Source organism: Centruroides vittatus, unplaced genomic scaffold, assembly GCF_030686945.1.
Source record: "Centruroides vittatus isolate TY-2023 unplaced genomic scaffold, ASM3068694v2 contig_563, whole genome shotgun sequence".
NCBI lineage: Eukaryota > Metazoa > Arthropoda > Arachnida > Scorpiones > Buthidae > Centruroides > Centruroides vittatus.
The window spans coordinates 838,075-856,557 of record NW_027122334.1 but is presented as its reverse complement, the minus strand read 5'-3'; the positions used below and the strand labels follow the sequence as shown (position 1 = coordinate 856,557).

General features: G+C 26.2%; 1 protein-coding gene across 1 annotated transcript in view; it reads right to left on the bottom strand.

Moving 5' to 3' along the window:
- The window catches only part of btv (beethoven), a 239,088-nt gene that overhangs the window by 69,747 nt on the left and 150,858 nt on the right, over window positions 1–18,483 (bottom strand). Inside the window, 6 exon segments of the mRNA XM_067274747.1 lie at window positions 441–662; window positions 2,040–2,182; window positions 4,332–4,554; window positions 11,454–11,686; window positions 14,936–15,052; window positions 16,035–16,305. Coding sequence (XP_067130848.1) covers window positions 441–662; window positions 2,040–2,182; window positions 4,332–4,554; window positions 11,454–11,686; window positions 14,936–15,052; window positions 16,035–16,305 — 1,209 coding nt within the window.

The following is an 18,483-nucleotide window of genomic DNA, read 5'->3' as shown; positions in this document are numbered from 1 at the left end:
ATGTTTACAAAGAATTACATTCAGTTCTTTGCAATGATTAAATGTAAACAGAAAATTATTAAAAATTTACAGAATAAAATATATCATATAATGACTGTTATGTTTTAAATAATAAAAGTGAAAATAGAAATATACAAAATAAAATACTATATTCCAGGAGCAAACCAATGTATTACCATTTGATCATTGAAATTATTAATATATAAATAATAATAATAATACCGATTTTTTATATAATAATCATGTCATATAATAATTAAAAATTATTATATTTGTAGATTATTAATAATTACAAGATTTTACCTATTTTGAAAGAATAATTTATGATAATAACTTTAGACTTATTATTATCTTAATTATCCTGTTTTATAAATAATATTAAATAATAAAGAATGCTTATGAAAATAATGTAAATAAAATATAATAAAAGTTTATCTTACCTGAAGATGATCTTTTCTTTTTGTTATAAGCAACTTTTTACTTTGAAAGACAGCAAAAAAATTTTGAACAAATGTCATGTAACGACGAGGTGTTGCTATGCTCTTTTCACAAAGCTTATGCAATTTTACAAAATTATCAAGAAATTCTTCATCAACGAAACTTTTATCATCATCTCCAATTCTATATTTGTCAGAATCTTTTGCTAGAAGCTCATATGGAATCTTAAAAAATATAATTTTCAATAATTATTTTCAATTTTAGCACTAACTTTAAAATGAAAATGTAAATTAATAAAAGTAAATTTTGAATTTTGACAACTATGCAATATGAATCATCTGTATGTTAAGTTTTCTAATTTTAAATTTGCATTTTTCATTTGATTAACTTTTAATATTTGAATGTTTTTCTAATGAAAACACTAGATTTACTGAGATAAAAATTAAAAATCAAAATTACAAAACTGAAAAAAATAAAACTTTTTTATAAAAAATTGTAAAATCCTTCACAAGATATTGAGTTCAGAATGCTCATTTTTATCATAAATACATATTTATTAATATTCATTATAACAGAAAACTTACAAAAACCAAATAATCAATTTTTAATGATTTCAGAAATGATTTCAGAAAATTTCATTGCTTTATCTTCAGCTATTTATTAAAAAATTAATTAGGAGCTTAATACTCATTGTATAATATTTTTAGTATCATAACATATATGTATTGTTAAGCTAGTCAACAGTAAAATAATTAAATCCATCTGTTATAAAATAATAAAATTATTAATTAAAAGATTAATACTAATTTATGATTCTAAAATAGATTTATTTTGCAAAATATCTAACATGATTCAACAATATTATTATTATTATGTATTGATTAATTGAGAAGAACTGATTGTTGAAAACATAACTCCCTTTGTAACAGGTTATGCCTATTACAATTAAAGAATATTTGATTGATTGATTGATTGATTGATTGATTATTATTATTATGTGTATCGTAATTTTTTGTCTTGGATAAATGTTGTAATATAAAATATAAGTAAAGCCAGTGTATCTAATATTTTATAGAATTACGATTAATGTTCATTCTGTTATTAGGAAGAAAAAAGAAATAAGGCTACTGTAAACCATAATGTATAAAAAAAATTTGAATGTTATAAAATATTATATTGAATGTTATGTTAAATAGCAACTTCTTAAAGATTGTAAGTAGGAAGAATAAATTTTTACTTTATAACATTTTAATAAATTTTAAATTAATTTTACATAAATAAAATTAAAGGAACTGAAAAAGGAAAAATGCCCAAAATGCATATTCCTATATGAAAGAGTACCTCTTGTTGAATGTGAATTCTGAAAAATTATTACATGAGTTTCACTGAATATACAATCTTACATCTTAGTAAATTCTTCATAGAAAAATCTGATTTAAAAATTATTTTTAAATGTTAATACTTTTATACCTTTATAATTAATTATTTTATACAATAACTTTTTATATTTTCTTAATTATAACTTTAAATTTAAATAATTTCAAGATAATTATTTTGTTTTATTTGATATAAAAAATATTAAAATTAATATAAAAAACAACCTTTTTCATAGATTCTTCACACCATTCATCCATCCACTGAACACTGCAATATTTATACAAAGAAGGATTTCCTTCACAATGTAAATGAAAATCAGAACTGGTAAAATCCATTACTAAAACAATATGAAGATTTTTTTTAACTTCTGAAAAATATAAACAATTTTTTAAAATTATTAATATTTTCTGTGTAATTTAAAATTATTTTAAAAGTACTTTTTAATATAACTAAAATTTTAAAGTAGTGTTAAAGATTTTTTATATTGTATAAAATAAATTTAAGAATCTGAACTTTTTAAGTTTTTGAATTTTCATAATTTTTACATAATTTTATATATAATATTAGTTAAGGTAATTTGTTAATAAGTATTATTCAAAATTTAAATTTTATATCTTATTCTTAAATAAAAATAGATTGATTTCATAAGTTATTAAAATATAATATTGAAATTAAAAACTTCATCCTGCTTTAATTAATGTAATACTTTTTATAAAGCTATTCAGACACATTATATAAATGAAGTTTTAGTTTAGAAAATTTAAATGGCAAATGGAAATTATGATTCAGATGGATTATATAAAATACATATGATTTATTGTTACTGAAACATTTGTCAACAATTAATTATAAAACAAAAAAAAGCAATATTTTATGATACCCAAATTAAAAAAAATATTTAAAAATACTAATTTATATTTTCTATACAGGTTGAAAAAATTTCAGTAAGGCTATAGGAATTTTTAATAATTATAATTATTATTGATAAATTATATTTTTTTTTGGTATTGAAATCAAATTTTCAAAATCTTATTTTTCTTGAAGCTATACATAATACAAAAGTATAGATCAGTGGTGCAAAAATTATGACCCTAGGTCAAATCTGGCATGTGGCACATGATAATCTAGCCCACAAACATCCAGATAAACATGTATTATGATTTAAGCCTACTTTTTGCATATACAGAATGTATAAAATATTTGTGGCCTATCTACCAACAAATTATATGCAATTTAGCCATCAATTGAAAAGTTTGGTCACCACTATTAAGCCTACAGATGGATGACTAAACAAGAACTTAACAAGCTCAGCTTATTGCTCTGAGGAACTTAGGTTTGAGTTCAAGTAGAATATTCAGAAATTTTCATGAGTTGTTTGACTTGAATATTTCAGGCCCTGTCTCTTGCCATTTGGTTCCCTATTGTAGACTAATTGAACCCAACCAAAATGAGTATGAAAAAGTCCCTAAATGATCCTAGACAGAGATAAAGTATCATAATGTATCATAATTATTTATTATTTTTAATATGTAAAAAGAATGATTTGCTTTTTTATGAAACCAAGATCAATTATCTGTGAAAAAGACAGATGATAAATCAAAATCTTATGATATGTTATGTGCCAGATGATTTCAACTTGTGTGCCATAAGTTTACTACACTATACGCTGGCCCCTAATGCTTTGTCCACAATCACATGATGCTTCTCTGCACTATCTCCTGTGTTGTGTGACTTACAAAAAATCCTGTATAAAATCAGTGTTTTTTTTGTTTTTTGAAGTTAATCTTTGTCAGTTTTACATAATTTTGTTATGTGTTCTAGAAAATTTAAATATGAAATATTATTAAAATATTTAAAATTTTTATTTATATACACATATTTTAAAATGAAGTATACAGTAATTATAACAACAGGTTTTTGTCCATTTGCATATTGAACAATCAGTGCTGGTAAGTATTGGTGTGTCAAAATTATTAATTTGATAGAACATAGGCTGAGGTTTTGGACCATGAGTTCTGTCTGCATTATGTTGGATTCCAAGTATATTCTATATGACCTTTGAAATATACTATATTTACTATGCTGTAACATGAAATGCCTACTAAAGTAAATTGAACAACTTTTTCCATTTATATGCATTTTTTTAATGTATTTAAATGAAAAATTGTTCAATCTACTTTCAATAATAGTTATTCTATATGAATTCTGTTTTTGTAATACTAATTAAGATATATTATTGATAATTTAATTGATATTGACAAATAAATATTTGAAATTGATAATCATTAATTAACTCTATAAAAATCTTATTAAAAATTTAGATTTATTAAAATAAATGTCTAAATTTTAAAACTTAATTTTGTTTATTATTATTCTGAATTAATTCACTGTTGAAACTAAAGTAAATAAATTATTGTAATATTTTAATAGTGTTAATTAACATGATAATAAATTAATAAATAAAAATGAAATTTAAAATTCTACTTTTTTAAACAATTTAGTAAATTATTAATTACTAAAAGAAAAATAATCCAAAAGAGATCCACGCCATCCTTCTTCTGATGCTTGATTACGCAATGGATTCATTAGTGATTCAAATTCTTCTGAATTGTATAGGCCAGGTATTTCACCTGATGCCAATAAACTATTAATCATTTCAAGAAATTCTGATTTTAATAACTGATAGTCTTCAATTAATAGAACAGTTTGTTGATTTTCTATAGCAGAACTTTGCATTAACTGAAAATAGAATTTTAAATTAATGTAAAATAAATTCAGCTTAAGTTTATTTCTTTAAAACTAAAACTTTTATTTTAAATTTATTCATGAAAAGTTATTTGAAAAATCGAAATTTTTTATTATTAACAAATCTAATTATCAAGTTTACTTAAATTTTTAAAATTAATTTAATGAGGTAAAATATAATAAAAAATAGAACAAGATTCTTTTCTGTTCATAATAAGCAAAACATGATGATAAAGTTTTATTTTATCTGAAAAAAATAATAAAGATAGTCAGTTTGAATACTTTTATAATCAAAAATATTTACTCAACCATTTAGTTACACTTTCCATCAAAATTAGTCTATATAGAATTCTAAAAGAATTGCAATATTTAGGGAGAATTAAATTTATCAATAACACATATTCTCCATACACAAACATCATATAAACTGTTACTGAAGAGATAATACCAATATTCCTCATATAACATAATAGTTAGGTTCCAAAAAAATGCCATGCTATGCAAATCCATGCTATACAAAACAAAGGACTAATACAAACCATGGGGTTAGGTTCCAAAAGTTAACAAAGCATACTATTTTTTCCTTACTAAGAGAAATATATTTATTATAGCAATTAATAATTTATTTCCAATCAATAATTAACTAACATTCACAATTACAAGTACTGTATTACAGATTAATATTAATTTTAGTTAAATGAGGGCATTTTCTTTTTACAAAGTACTGTCATCTTCTGAACTTTTTTGTCGCTCTCAATCAGAAATATCAGCAATATAGCAATATGTTCATTTTTTTTTTTATTTTTACCATAAAAATTTTTTATGTATGACAAAATAAAAATGTTATTAATCAAAAATTTGTTCTGATGGGTTGTGTTTGTTCGATTCAGGACTGAGCAATTTTTTCCAGAATTTGTATTCAAATACTGAATTGTTCGAGTATCAAGATGCCACTGTATTTCATTCATCATTTTTATGAACAATTACTTACCTATGATTTTAAAAAGGTTAAAAACACTCACCTAAAAATGTTTAAATAAACTTTACTAAATACAAAGATTAATTTATAAAAACAAAACACAGTGACAATCTTGAATGCTAAAATCTGAAAGCAACAACAACACTTGGTTGACAGGGAAGCTAGGACAAGGAAGAAAAAATTGCACTATCAGTTTTCATTAAACCTATTGAAAGGCACATAATTAAAAATTTCAATATTCTAAAATCAGTAAGCAAATTTGAGATAACATGCATGTTTTGCATGCTTACTTGAATAAAAAAAAATATCGAATAAAAGAGTTTGCACTTAAAAGTAGTGAAATTTTGTGTGGAGGATTTCCCAAATTCTCAAACCTTGTTAGAGTAAAACAGGAAACAGTGTTGTATGGGGGATTTTGTCAATTTTCAAATCATGTTAGAGCAAAACTGTGTTGTAGACATGCCAAGTTATATGGGGGATACCTGTATTTGTTTTTTTTATTTTGGTTTGTTTATTGTATTTTCATCACTTCGTGTTCTTTTGTTTTTAATTTATTATGTTTCTTTATTACATTTAAAATATTTGTACTTTTTTTTATATCAAAATTGATATGATACATTAAGATTTTAAAAAATTTTTGAATTTCAGAACAATAGCTGTTCAACAGTTTCTATTTGATTCTGTTTTCAATGTAAAAGATGAAATCTAAGTGCTTAAAAAGCATTAATCTAAAATAAGTTTTGAAATTCCTTTGATTTATTTTTGTTATTTATGATTTTGCTTAATAAAGAAATCAATATTACATTTAACAGTTTATTGATAAATTTACTATTATTAGAAAACTAACAATAGATTTTCCTACAATGGCAATTCAATCCTTACTTTTTTGATATATCTCCTACTGAAAGATTCACCATTTTACATTTTCATTTGTATATCACATCATTTGTATATTTGTATATCACAGCATACATGTCACATAAATAAGTTTCATACAAATATCATTAATATATACAAATACATCATTGATGTCAAATGTGACATTATTCTTTATTCTCTGTTACAGTAAATCCATTAGGACTGGTGATAACTATCTCCAATTTAACAAAGAAAATCCAATAAAAAAATACAAATATAAGAAAACAAATACAAAGATCAAAGATACAAAATTGCAAAGTAAAATATATAAGAAATAAAATTACAATAAAAATTTAAATTACAATAAAAATTTAAATATAAAAAATTTGTAGAATGAATTTCAAAACATTCTAAAATAAAGTGTAAAAGAATAAAAATATATTTGAAAAATAAACTTGAAAAAGAAAATGGAATATGGAAAAAAGATAGGAATATTTAAAATAAAAAAAATTTTATGTTTGATATAATTGATTGTGCTTTGCAATGACATTAAATAAAAGACAACTTACTGTAAATTAAATTTGTATTGTAAATCTGAACCAAAAACCTAAGTGTGATAAGGCAACATAAAAAAATATATCTGAATGAAGATCAAGTGTGACATACTGTGCATGATTAACTTGTGCTAATTTGATACTTGCTACATAAATTAATTATTATTTCAGATATAGTTTGAATAGAAAAAGCCATTATTATTTTCACATAACACATTTTAACATATTTTTCAATTCACTTAACAGTTTTTAAAAAAGTGTTGAGATAAAATAACATTTGGATTAATAAAATTTTAGTATTTTACTGTATTTTTAAAATAATATTATCATGTTTTTCTAGCTACACATTTTTTTAACATTAACTATTCAAATTATATTGATGAATTATTACAATTGAAAAGCTGAAGTTTTTGAAAGTGCTTCAATTCTTAGTTATTACTTAATCAATGAAAAATTAATTCCAATAATAAATTACATGTTCTGGCTAACATATTAATGCTATGTCTGCATATGATATTAAACAAACAACAAAATTTATATTTTAACACATAATACAAATAATTATAACTTATATTCTTGTAAATGTTACTGCCAGTAATACATTTAATAGTTTTAAGTTTAATCTGTTAGGGCCAATTGTTATTAAAATTTTTTTCACATTTTATTTATTTTATCAATGATAATAAATGTTATAACAATCAAATATTTTTTAGAATTAGTTGTCTAATGTTAATTTATTTATTATGAATAAATTATTTTGTAACTGTTACACTATATGAAAAAAGAAAAAGTATAATGTCTGTATATTTCTATTGAGTATCTAATCTGAAAAAAAAAAACTAAATTAAAATATTCTTCCTTCTCCTCCTCCTCCTCCAGCATTATTAGTCCCACTTTCAAGAACAATAGCTGTTCAATAAAACCAAATCAAGAAAAACTAGTGGCTTGTAAAGCCACTAGTTTTTCTTGATTTGGTTTTGTTTTGTGGTTAGATGCTTTCTTTTTGCTAATTCTCTTTTTATTTTTAATCTATACAAAATAATAAACAAATAGATAAATAATTAACAACAGAAAAGGTTAGTGATATCGATTCAGGATACAGATGCACTTGACTTTTGATAATTATGTTAAAGAATCTGAATCTATGACCAGACTGAGACATCAGACTCTGGGTAGGTAAAACAATAATCAAGACAAGCATCTGATAATTCTGTGTCAACTCCAATTAGAATACTGTCAAGGCTCATTGCTGCTTAACTGATGATCTGATAAAAACACCAGCAGATTTAAAATTAAAGCAAAAATATAATGAAAAACAATAATTATTTGGTGAGAAATACAATCCACTTTTTTTTTGCCATAAGATCTACATTAACTTTGTTAATAGTACTTCTAATAAAGAAAGATAAAAAATTATGTTAATAATGATAAAATTGAAAAAAACTGATTTTTTATGCCTCTTTTCAGAAAAACTTTTTAAAATATATTTCTATTTTTAAAATGCTATGAATTATGTAAATACATGTGATGATAAAATTTAATTAAAAAAGCCAATGGTCATAAAAATAGAAAAAAATATTAGCTATTTGATTATATTTTATTATTATTAAAATAATATAATTTATGATTATGCAGATACAAGCAAAATATTTTATATATATATATATATATACAGGGTAACAGTTTACAGGAAGTCATGGGATTTTATTTTCTGCAAAAGAAAAACTAGTTTAAAACTCACCACCAGCAGGAAATGGCACTGTATGCAATATTGTTAAATGAAATAAGACATGAAGACATCAGTTTAAAATGTTTTTAATTGTTTGTAAAATGTGATACAAAGCATGTTCAATGTGGCATTTTCTGAAAGCAAGTTAAATTACATTACTGTGTTCTCAACAGTAACTCTTAGCATATCAGGAGGAATGTTATGGGCATGTCAGTGTACTGTACTTTTCAATTCTGCCAAATTATTCATTTTCATTTTCAACCAATGTCTTCATGCCTTATTTTTCATTTAACAATATTGCATACAGCTCCATTTCCCTCTGGTGATGAGTTTTTGAACTATTTTTTGGGGGGAAATAAAATCCCATGACTTCCTGTAAACTATTACCAAGTTTCATAACATTTTGTCCAATAGTTTCCTTTTATGGCCATTTCAAAGTGAAACTTTAATTATAAAGACCTTGTACAGTGGAACCTCACTTAATGAGCACCTCGCATAATGAGCACATCAAATTTTTAAAAAATGACTCACTTAATGAACAAAGTTTCACATAACAAGTGATGAGGAGAGGGGAAGTCCCAGATTGTGCGCATGCTCCATCATGCTATTATCTGTAATTTTTTTTTTGTTTTCTGCAAATCGAATTTGCATTCCAGCTTGGTTAATTCCATGCTAGAAGAAAAGATGATGATGATTCATGCTCCTTAACAATGTATATTGCATAATTTTCTTTGAATAAACGTTATACGTAAAATACTGTATTTACTCGCGTATAAGACGATCTCAAATATAGAATGAGGTGTGACTTTAAAGATCAAAATTAAGAAAATTAGATTTATTAATACAATCCTAATTTTATTTTGTTTAATTGCAAATAAATTATCATCAAATGCACATATTAAGGCAAACAACCATGTTTTCTTGACGCTATCACCTTTTGTCTACTCGGACTAACCCCTGAAGCTTCATAACAATTCTCCTCTTTTTACTCTTACTACACAAAGCATCATCCTCTGATCTGTTGAGTGAATTTAAAATGCAGTATTTCTTGAATGACTGTTATCAGCTTTTGAAGAATGCTATTCCACGCACCTGATACCCAAGTAGCAAAACCAAAAGGTTATAATGCACGTGACAGGAAAAAGTTTATTTTTAATGGTTCAGAATGTACAAATATTCATTAAAAATATTGATTTAACAAATATGAAATAACTACATTTTTAATCATTGCTAAGTGACCAGCTATTTTTGGATCATCTCTTTAAAAGCGACATTCACCTTGACCTTGATACCACTCTTCTATAATAGAAGCATGAACTATACACGTGTAAAGGTCGCCTTTGGCGGCCTGAGTTAAAGAAACCGCCCGACTGAGGTAATTGCTCCCACCTGGAGTCGGGGCCATAAACGGCCGGAAGGATCAAAGGTGTAGCGTCTCCACTTAAGGGTCAATGTGTTGGCCACGTGCCGGCCAGCTTAGGAAAGTAAATGTAAATAAAGCGCGGACGCAAATGTAAGCTACGTCGGCGGGAAATAAGGCGGACGTCGTTGAAGGCTCTAAGAAGGGGAGGCACTGATTGGTCGCAGGAAGGAGTAGCAGAATCCCTTAAATTGGAAGGGTGGCAAAAAAACGAGGAGAAAGGGCGAGGGACCTGATACGTGGCGGTCTCTAACACCAGGCAGACCTGTGAGGCGGAAGAGAGAGTGTTCTCCTCTTGGGAAGTCCTCTGGAGAAAGGTTGTCGTAGAGACGGACGGCCACGAGGTCAAGCCATCTCCGGAAAGGTGACTCGTGTTCCCCGGCCAGCTAAGTCGACGTGCGGCATCACAGTTTCGGTACATTAGCGTACGTAATGTTATTGCATAGTGTACATCTTTGTAAATATTTGTAAATAAACTGTATATAACTAATTATCGAGTGTGGAGGTGTGACTTTCAACGGACCATCAAACGGACAATCTCGAGGCGTAAAGAACGACTCGGGGCGGAACATTTGTAAAGATCACGTGACGAGTAAGAAGGATCTTCACTACACGGTTCACAAAAATAATTACAAAAATGCAAAGGATTGTTTGTTCATGCATATAGAATGACCTAGGTTTTTGAAGCAGTAAAAAATGAATAAAAACCTCATCTTAACCTCCTCTTATATGCAAGTAGATACGGTATTTGAGTATTTTTTCAGAGTGGAATGCATTATCATATTTTACATTAATTTCTATGGGAAAAATTGTTTTGCTTAACAAGTGTTTTGCATTACAAGTAAGGTTTTGAAATGAATTATGCTTGTTTAGCGAGGTTCCACTGTATATATATATATATATTATATATATACAGTGGTATTCCTTTTATGGCCATATAATATATAATATATATATTATATATATTATTTATATATACAGTAGAGCATCGATTATCCGACCCCCGATTAACTGATTTATCAGTTAACCGACCACGTTCTAGTCGGCAAATTCAAATGTCTGCTAGTGATGTGGCACTACAAAATTTGGTTATGTCTTGGCTACTTTAATATTATTTTTGTTAAATTTTTGCATGTTTTAGCTGGCAGCACTGGCTCGACCACGAAAGGGAGGCTAGTATTTAAACCAGGCCTAATACACTATACTATTAATGCATTTTTTCATACCTTTCGGTTATCCGACTTTTCAGTTATCGGACCAACCCCAGTCCCCAATTAAGTCGGATAAACGATGCTCTACTGTATATATATATATATATATATTTATTTATTTATTTATTTAAAATATACTTACAGATTTTAAATCATTTTTGAAGTGAGTTATTGAATAATTACGGTGAATCTTTGGAGAAAAATATGTGATTTGATGCATGTGAGAAACTATTCTTGTAGCTAAACGTCTTCCGACACCACTTACACCAGCTAAGAGCAATGAGCCTCCTGGTTTGGTAAGTACACGATCAATACGAGCTAAATAATTTAAAACTTCTTGAAATATAACAATATTTATTTCTTGCACTTCGTGATCTGAAAAAATATAACAAGTAATAAATATTATTATTAATAAATAGTTTTGACTCTATAAATTAAAAAATAGTAGATATTAAGATAACAACAATGCTTTAATGAAGTAACAATACCATTATAATAATTTTTATTACAGTAGAACCCTGATTATGCAAGACTGATGCTATCTTGGATAAAGTAGATGGCCCCAGCAATTTCACATCAAAAATTACAAATATTCAGTCTGGAAGTACTCAGTAGAGATAGATTACAAACTTACTACAGCAACATAAGCATTTGCTGAAAGAATTTTATTATTATTAACAGATGGCCTATGTGAGTAGACTAGAAATGTTTGTTAATTACAAATATTTACATGGTACCACTTTTAAGCCTCTTTTTATTCCTTAGTGAATTTAATTGTACATAAGAACAATGATTCTTACATCATCTATTAATTAGTTAATACATATGATAGTTTTAAGAATAAAAAATGTAATACTTTATTATTACAGTTGCATTTTAATATGAATGTTTTTATCTCACATTGAAGTTAAATAATAAAAGGTAACAGAAACAAATCATCTTCCAATTTGAAACCATGTCTTATATCTATTGCATAATATTGTCTTATATCATATTGTACAATAAAGAGCATTTGATAGACACCTTTAGCTTTACTTTACATCCATCTTTATTCTGCTGTTTATATGCCAATAAACATTTCAGGCACTTGCTCCTCTTCTGTCAGCTACAGAATTATATTAGTTTTAAAATGTCATAAAACCACAATAAAATTTGTTTTAAAAACTTACCTCTTTGTTATTTAATATTCAACACATTGTATAAAACATATAAACACATGGCATTCTTGCTGCTTTAAAAAGCATAGGACTACTACCACTACTACTACTACTGTAAAATAAAGTTAACATTGATATACATACAAGATTTCTTAAGTTACATCGCATTCCCAGATATCTGTAAGTGATTTTCTTGCAATTTTTAATGTCAAAACGACACTTTACATCTTTAGTTCTTGTTACACTCTTATGAGCTATGCTTCCACCTTTCATTTCCATAAGTCTTTAATGTATGTTTTACAATTCGTATTATTATTAATCTTTTCTTTCATTTCTAAATTTATATTAATTTTTTTATTACTCGTTTTACTTTATTTTCATATATAAATTATTTACAAATTCATATTCTTAAAGAAACAAATCATTTTGTATATTACAAAATGATGCATATTGTATTAAACTTTCTTTTATGAATTGCAGTGTAAGAAAAATAGTGTATTGTCCAAGATAACAGAATTCTATGTTCCATTTCTTTTTTCCAATGATAAGTGGAGCAGCTCAAAAAAACTAAAATTTATTATAATGGTATTATTAATCTATTAAAGCATTGGTTTTATCTTATAATATCATCATTATAATAAAGATATACTACACTTAATTTACTAAATATACTGTATTTATATTTTATACTAGAATAATAAAATCATTAAATATTATAACATCATCCTTATAAAATAATAAAAAAATGTTATGAAAGGGTTAAGATCATAGAATTTCAAAGAAAAAGTTCATATTGATAGCTTATTTATTTATTTAAATCTGAAAAGTAATGTTATATAACATGTGATGACTATCTCCCAGCAAAACAAGTAGTTTGCTCTATAAAAACAATAGTAACAAAGTACACCAAAATAATTAAATGCAAATACATAATTAAAAATGTGAGAACAAGATATAAAAGTTACAAGATGCATAAAAATTAATGCACTGTGTATAATATAAAAACAGTAAAAAATAAGAGTTAAAAATTATAAAATAAATACATGTATAAAGAAAAGAAAAATTACAAATGGTAAATTATAACATATTTTTTACACTTAGATTTAAAACTTAAAATCAAAAAATAAAAAGAGCTCAAGATTTAAAGTTGCTGTAATAGAGCAAAAAAGAATGACCATCTAGATCAGACGTGGGGCCCACGCCCCACAAGGGGGCAATTTGATTGTTAAGGGAGGCAATTTGAAACTCTGGACGAGTTTAAGTTAACCGTATAGCCTCTGTACGCCATATTTATTGTAAATATTGATTTAAGTTAGTTTTAATTTTCTTTGTTTCTCTTTCCTTCTAGAACGTTCCTTTATAACCCTTTTCCCTTGGGGTGGGATTAACCATTCTGGGAACCACTGAGAACAAAGAGATGAACGAGGCCCTGAGGCAAGTGAAAGAGGAGAAAGAACATTCTTTGCCCAGACATCGAGGTGGGCAGACGTGAGTTGTGGTGTTCCAGGTCGCGTTTGGCAATGACTGGAAAGTGCAAGAGACTTTGATGAAAGGATTGGGTTTTATCGTGGTTACAATAAAACAGTGTGACAATTAAGTGCAAGAAAAACTTCAACGAACACGGCAACGAGAGACCTTCCAAAAGAGTTCAACATATATGTTGGGGGGCATAAGAATTTTAGAAAGGCTTAGGTGGGGCATAGCACAAAAAAGGTTGGGAAACACTGATCTAGATAAAGAAAAATGAAAATAACGAAATGAAAAAAAAAATAATAATAATAAATTTTGAGTTGGTCTAGGAGAAACATGGATAAAAGCATTATGTGGAAAAAAGTAACTAATTAAAATACTAATAATATAACATCTAATCAAAATAATTAATATGTGTAAGGAATTTTGAAAATCCAAATCTTATTCATACCACTTTGCATGAGTCAGTATAAGATAGATGACCTAGCTTATTAAACAAAGGATGTTCAAAGTCCCTACAAAGTGTTTTTATTATTCCACAACATTGTTATGTTGTGGAATAATAAATAATTTATTTCAGAAGCCAAAATGATTAATTCCATATTCTGAAGTAAAACATTGCAATAAATTTACATTTTATAATTTCAGTTGTCATGATTTAAATAAAACTGCAAGCCATATGGTTCCACTTAGGTGGTTGTGCGAACATACAGAACACAAGAATTTGGGCTAGTGAAAATCCACATCAATTGTACCAAGTCCTACTGCATGAGGAAAAAAAATGGTGTTTGGTGTACTGTTTTCTGTCAAAGAATTATTGGCCCAATAATTTCTTTTAGATAAGCTGGCTTTTAAGCTATTCCTTGAGCCTGTACATTACTAGAATTTATTTTTCAATAATATGATGTTGTAACCATAAGATATTGTGTTGTAGAAAATTTATTTTATGATTAATAAACTTATTGAATACATTAACAAGTAAAATTAATAAACTTACTAAATAAATGGACACTCTTCTGCACAAGTGCTTGCCAATTTTCCACACTCATTTTTTTCAACATTTTTCCAAAAGAACTGGATGGAATTGAATTATCATAAGTTACATAATACCAATCTAAATGAAAAAAAATGAAGAATTTTGAGAAGCAATACTTTTATATTCAATACAATCATATAATCATATAGACAAAATCAGTTTTTAAGAAAATTTAATGTAGGAAAAAATTTCAGTTAAAGAAAATTATCATCAATTATTATATAAATCATCACTCAAAATTGTTAAATGTAAATTGGATAGACAAGGTGTTACATCTTACTTTTTTAAACCTTATCAAAATTTTAACTCAAAAAAATTCAGTGTTTTTTTGAGTTATATAAACAATATTTTTAATAACTCAAATGTTTTTGACATTTCAAAATAGCATCTTCAGGAAAACAAACAAAAGTATATGAAAACTTTTAAAATCATCGTAGATGAGAGGTTAGTCAATCTGATTAATGATTAAGATTTTATGCATGAAATACAGCTAGAAAGATAAAAAGAAGGTTTTGTTTTGGGGTTGGGAATGGATTAATTCATTTTACATTCTTTCTCATGGGAAATTTGTTTCAGTTTGAGAACAAATTGTCTTCCAAACAACTTTTAGAAATGAATTAAATTTGTAAACTGAGATTTGACTGTATATGTTTTTGACATTTAGTGTGTGCATCTTCATTTTTACTGAAGCAAAATTCATTGTATATATTAAAAATGTAGTGTTACTTTTTAAATTATTTTATCATAAAAATTTTTTTAACTGAACACTTGTAAGGTAGAAATAAAAGTAAAAATATTAAATTAATTAGATATAAATTATTTAAAAATTTCCAACAGATATGAAACAGTAGATTATAACATTGGAATTCAGTCTGAAAATAAGTTTTAACTCAAAAGCACTTAATAGGTTTTATAAGTTTGTAAGTATTATTACTCTATTAACACAGTTCATCACATATCAAATTTCAACAGCATAATTTTTTTTTTAAAATTTGGGATTAGATTCAATTCTGATTGGAAAATTTAAATAAATTTTATAAAAATCAAAATACTAACATACCATTTATCTGATCCATTACATTTATTCCCCAATCAGCACGAATTAAATTGCTAAGAATATTATCAAATTTTTCACGAGATTCATTATCTATTAAGCAGTCACGAAATATTCTGCTTACTTCATATGCCCAAATATGTAGTAATTCTTCAGAGGAATTATTTGATTTAAATATATTAAAATCATATCGAAGTAATGAAATTACTAATTCAGTTAAACATTTTGGAGTAAATTGATAATGATTATTTTCATCTGAGTGGAATCTTGATTTAACCTGAAAATAAAAATTGTTGTAACTAAGAATTCTTAAAAATAAGAAATAGTTATTCTCTTCTAACTTTAATATAACTTTTATAAAATTTTAATTTACATTAAAAAATATTGCTCTTTTTTTGTAAAAGATGGAAACATAATCCATAATATTATTTATACTTTTTCAAGTCTTTCAACCAATTTATTAATCATGTTTCTAGAAATAAATTATTATTAATCAGAATAGCATTAATTGATTTCACTTGAAATTATAAGTAAATTATACAATCATCATATTTATATTGTTACATTTAAAATCAATGAGATAGAAATTATTATTTTAAAATTGCATAGAAACATCATAATTTGTCAATTCAAATTAATATTCACACTTTTAAACAAAAATATTCTAAAATCTTTTCTTAGTACTGTATTTATGTTGGTATTAAAAAATCTGATAATTCTTAAGATTCATTGTTGCTTTCTTTGTTACTTCCATTTCATGGAATTAACAGAGTTCTAGAAATTCTGTTAGTTCTAGAAATAAGTAACTCTGATAATTATAATAATTTATAGAAGCAGTAACTCCATTTAATTAGTAGGTATACATTAATAAATTTGACATTTGATTTTATCAACAGTTTTCTGCATAAACACAACAATAGGCAATCATCTCACATTCTATTTTATTTTATTTCTGAACTTTATACTATTAAACCCAACATATTCTAAAATTCTTATTATATCTTTATCTACATGGGCAGTCAAAAAATTCTTAGAATTGTGGTGTAGTAGAACATAGAGAAACACTTATCCAATCATTTTTAAAGTAGGATCATTTAGCACAAATGCCCCATTGATCCTGCCATTGTTGGAAGCTTCATTAAAAGGCTTTTTTTGGAATATTCTGGAGTTTGGTCATCACATTTGATTTGATATCCTTTATGGCTGCAACATGCATCTCCTTGGGATTTCTTTTCAGCATAGGAAACAGAGCAACATCCAAATATTAAGATACAGTCAATCAGAGTGGCACACAGCATTGTCTTCCTGACCAAAGAAATTAAGCATCATCAAATTGAAGGAAAATGATTACTGCATTATTCTTTGAAATAGATGGTGTGGCGCACCATGAGTTCACAATATCTGTATTACTAGTCTATATTACTGATCATTTCTACATGCAGGTTTTGCATAGGTTACAAGAAGTAGTTTGGTGGAAAAAGCACAAGTGGTGGGAAGGACGGTTTCTGCAATATGATAATGCACTGAATCACTCAGCATGTGCTGTGCAGCAATTCTTTGCCAAACAAAAGACTTACTGTCATTGCCTAACCACTATATTCAGCATATTTCGTTCCAAGTGACTTTTAGCTGTTCCCTATGCCGAAAATGGGTCTCAATGGAAATGCATTTTGCAACCATGGAAAAAAATTGAATGCAACAACTGAACTCCTGAATATTCCAAAAAAAGAGAAGTGTTCCAATGATGATTCCAACAATGGCAATATTGATGGGGCAAGTATGTATGTGCTAAAGAGTTCTACTTTTATGATGATTAGATAAGCATTTCGATATGTCCTACCATTACAATGTTATATCACAATTCCAGAAGCATTTTGATTTCTTGTGTATAATCTTAATGAAATAAAAACCAACTTATCATAGTTATATAATTTTCTTTATATTCTATTTTCTATCTTCAGAAAATAAAGAAAAAAATTAATTTTAAAATATTGATTAAATTCAGAAGAAGAATTATACAATATACTGTATTTTTGTAGATTGACTGGCATGATGGTTCATCCAGGGAAGACCATGAAATCAGATCTTTCTGTATGATGAAAACCAGCATGTCAATTGAAATGAGGTTATACATCTCTCTCCAGAGAATGCATGGAAAAAGTAAATGAGATTGTGCTAGATTGTGTGGCTTATAACAAATGCCAGTTTTCATTCTAAAATTGTGAAACTATTGGCATGACATCAAAAACTATGATATGTTTAATTTCTGCATTTTGTCTTCTTTCTAACAATGTAAAATATTTCTGGAATGCTGAAAGTGCTTTTTTATATTTATTTTATTGTAATTTGGTCCAAAAATGAAAAAATAAACATATCAAATTTCAGAAACTTGCTGTAAATTACCTCAAGTTTACCTCCTATGCCAGTCAATCCATGAAAATATGGTAATTAAAAA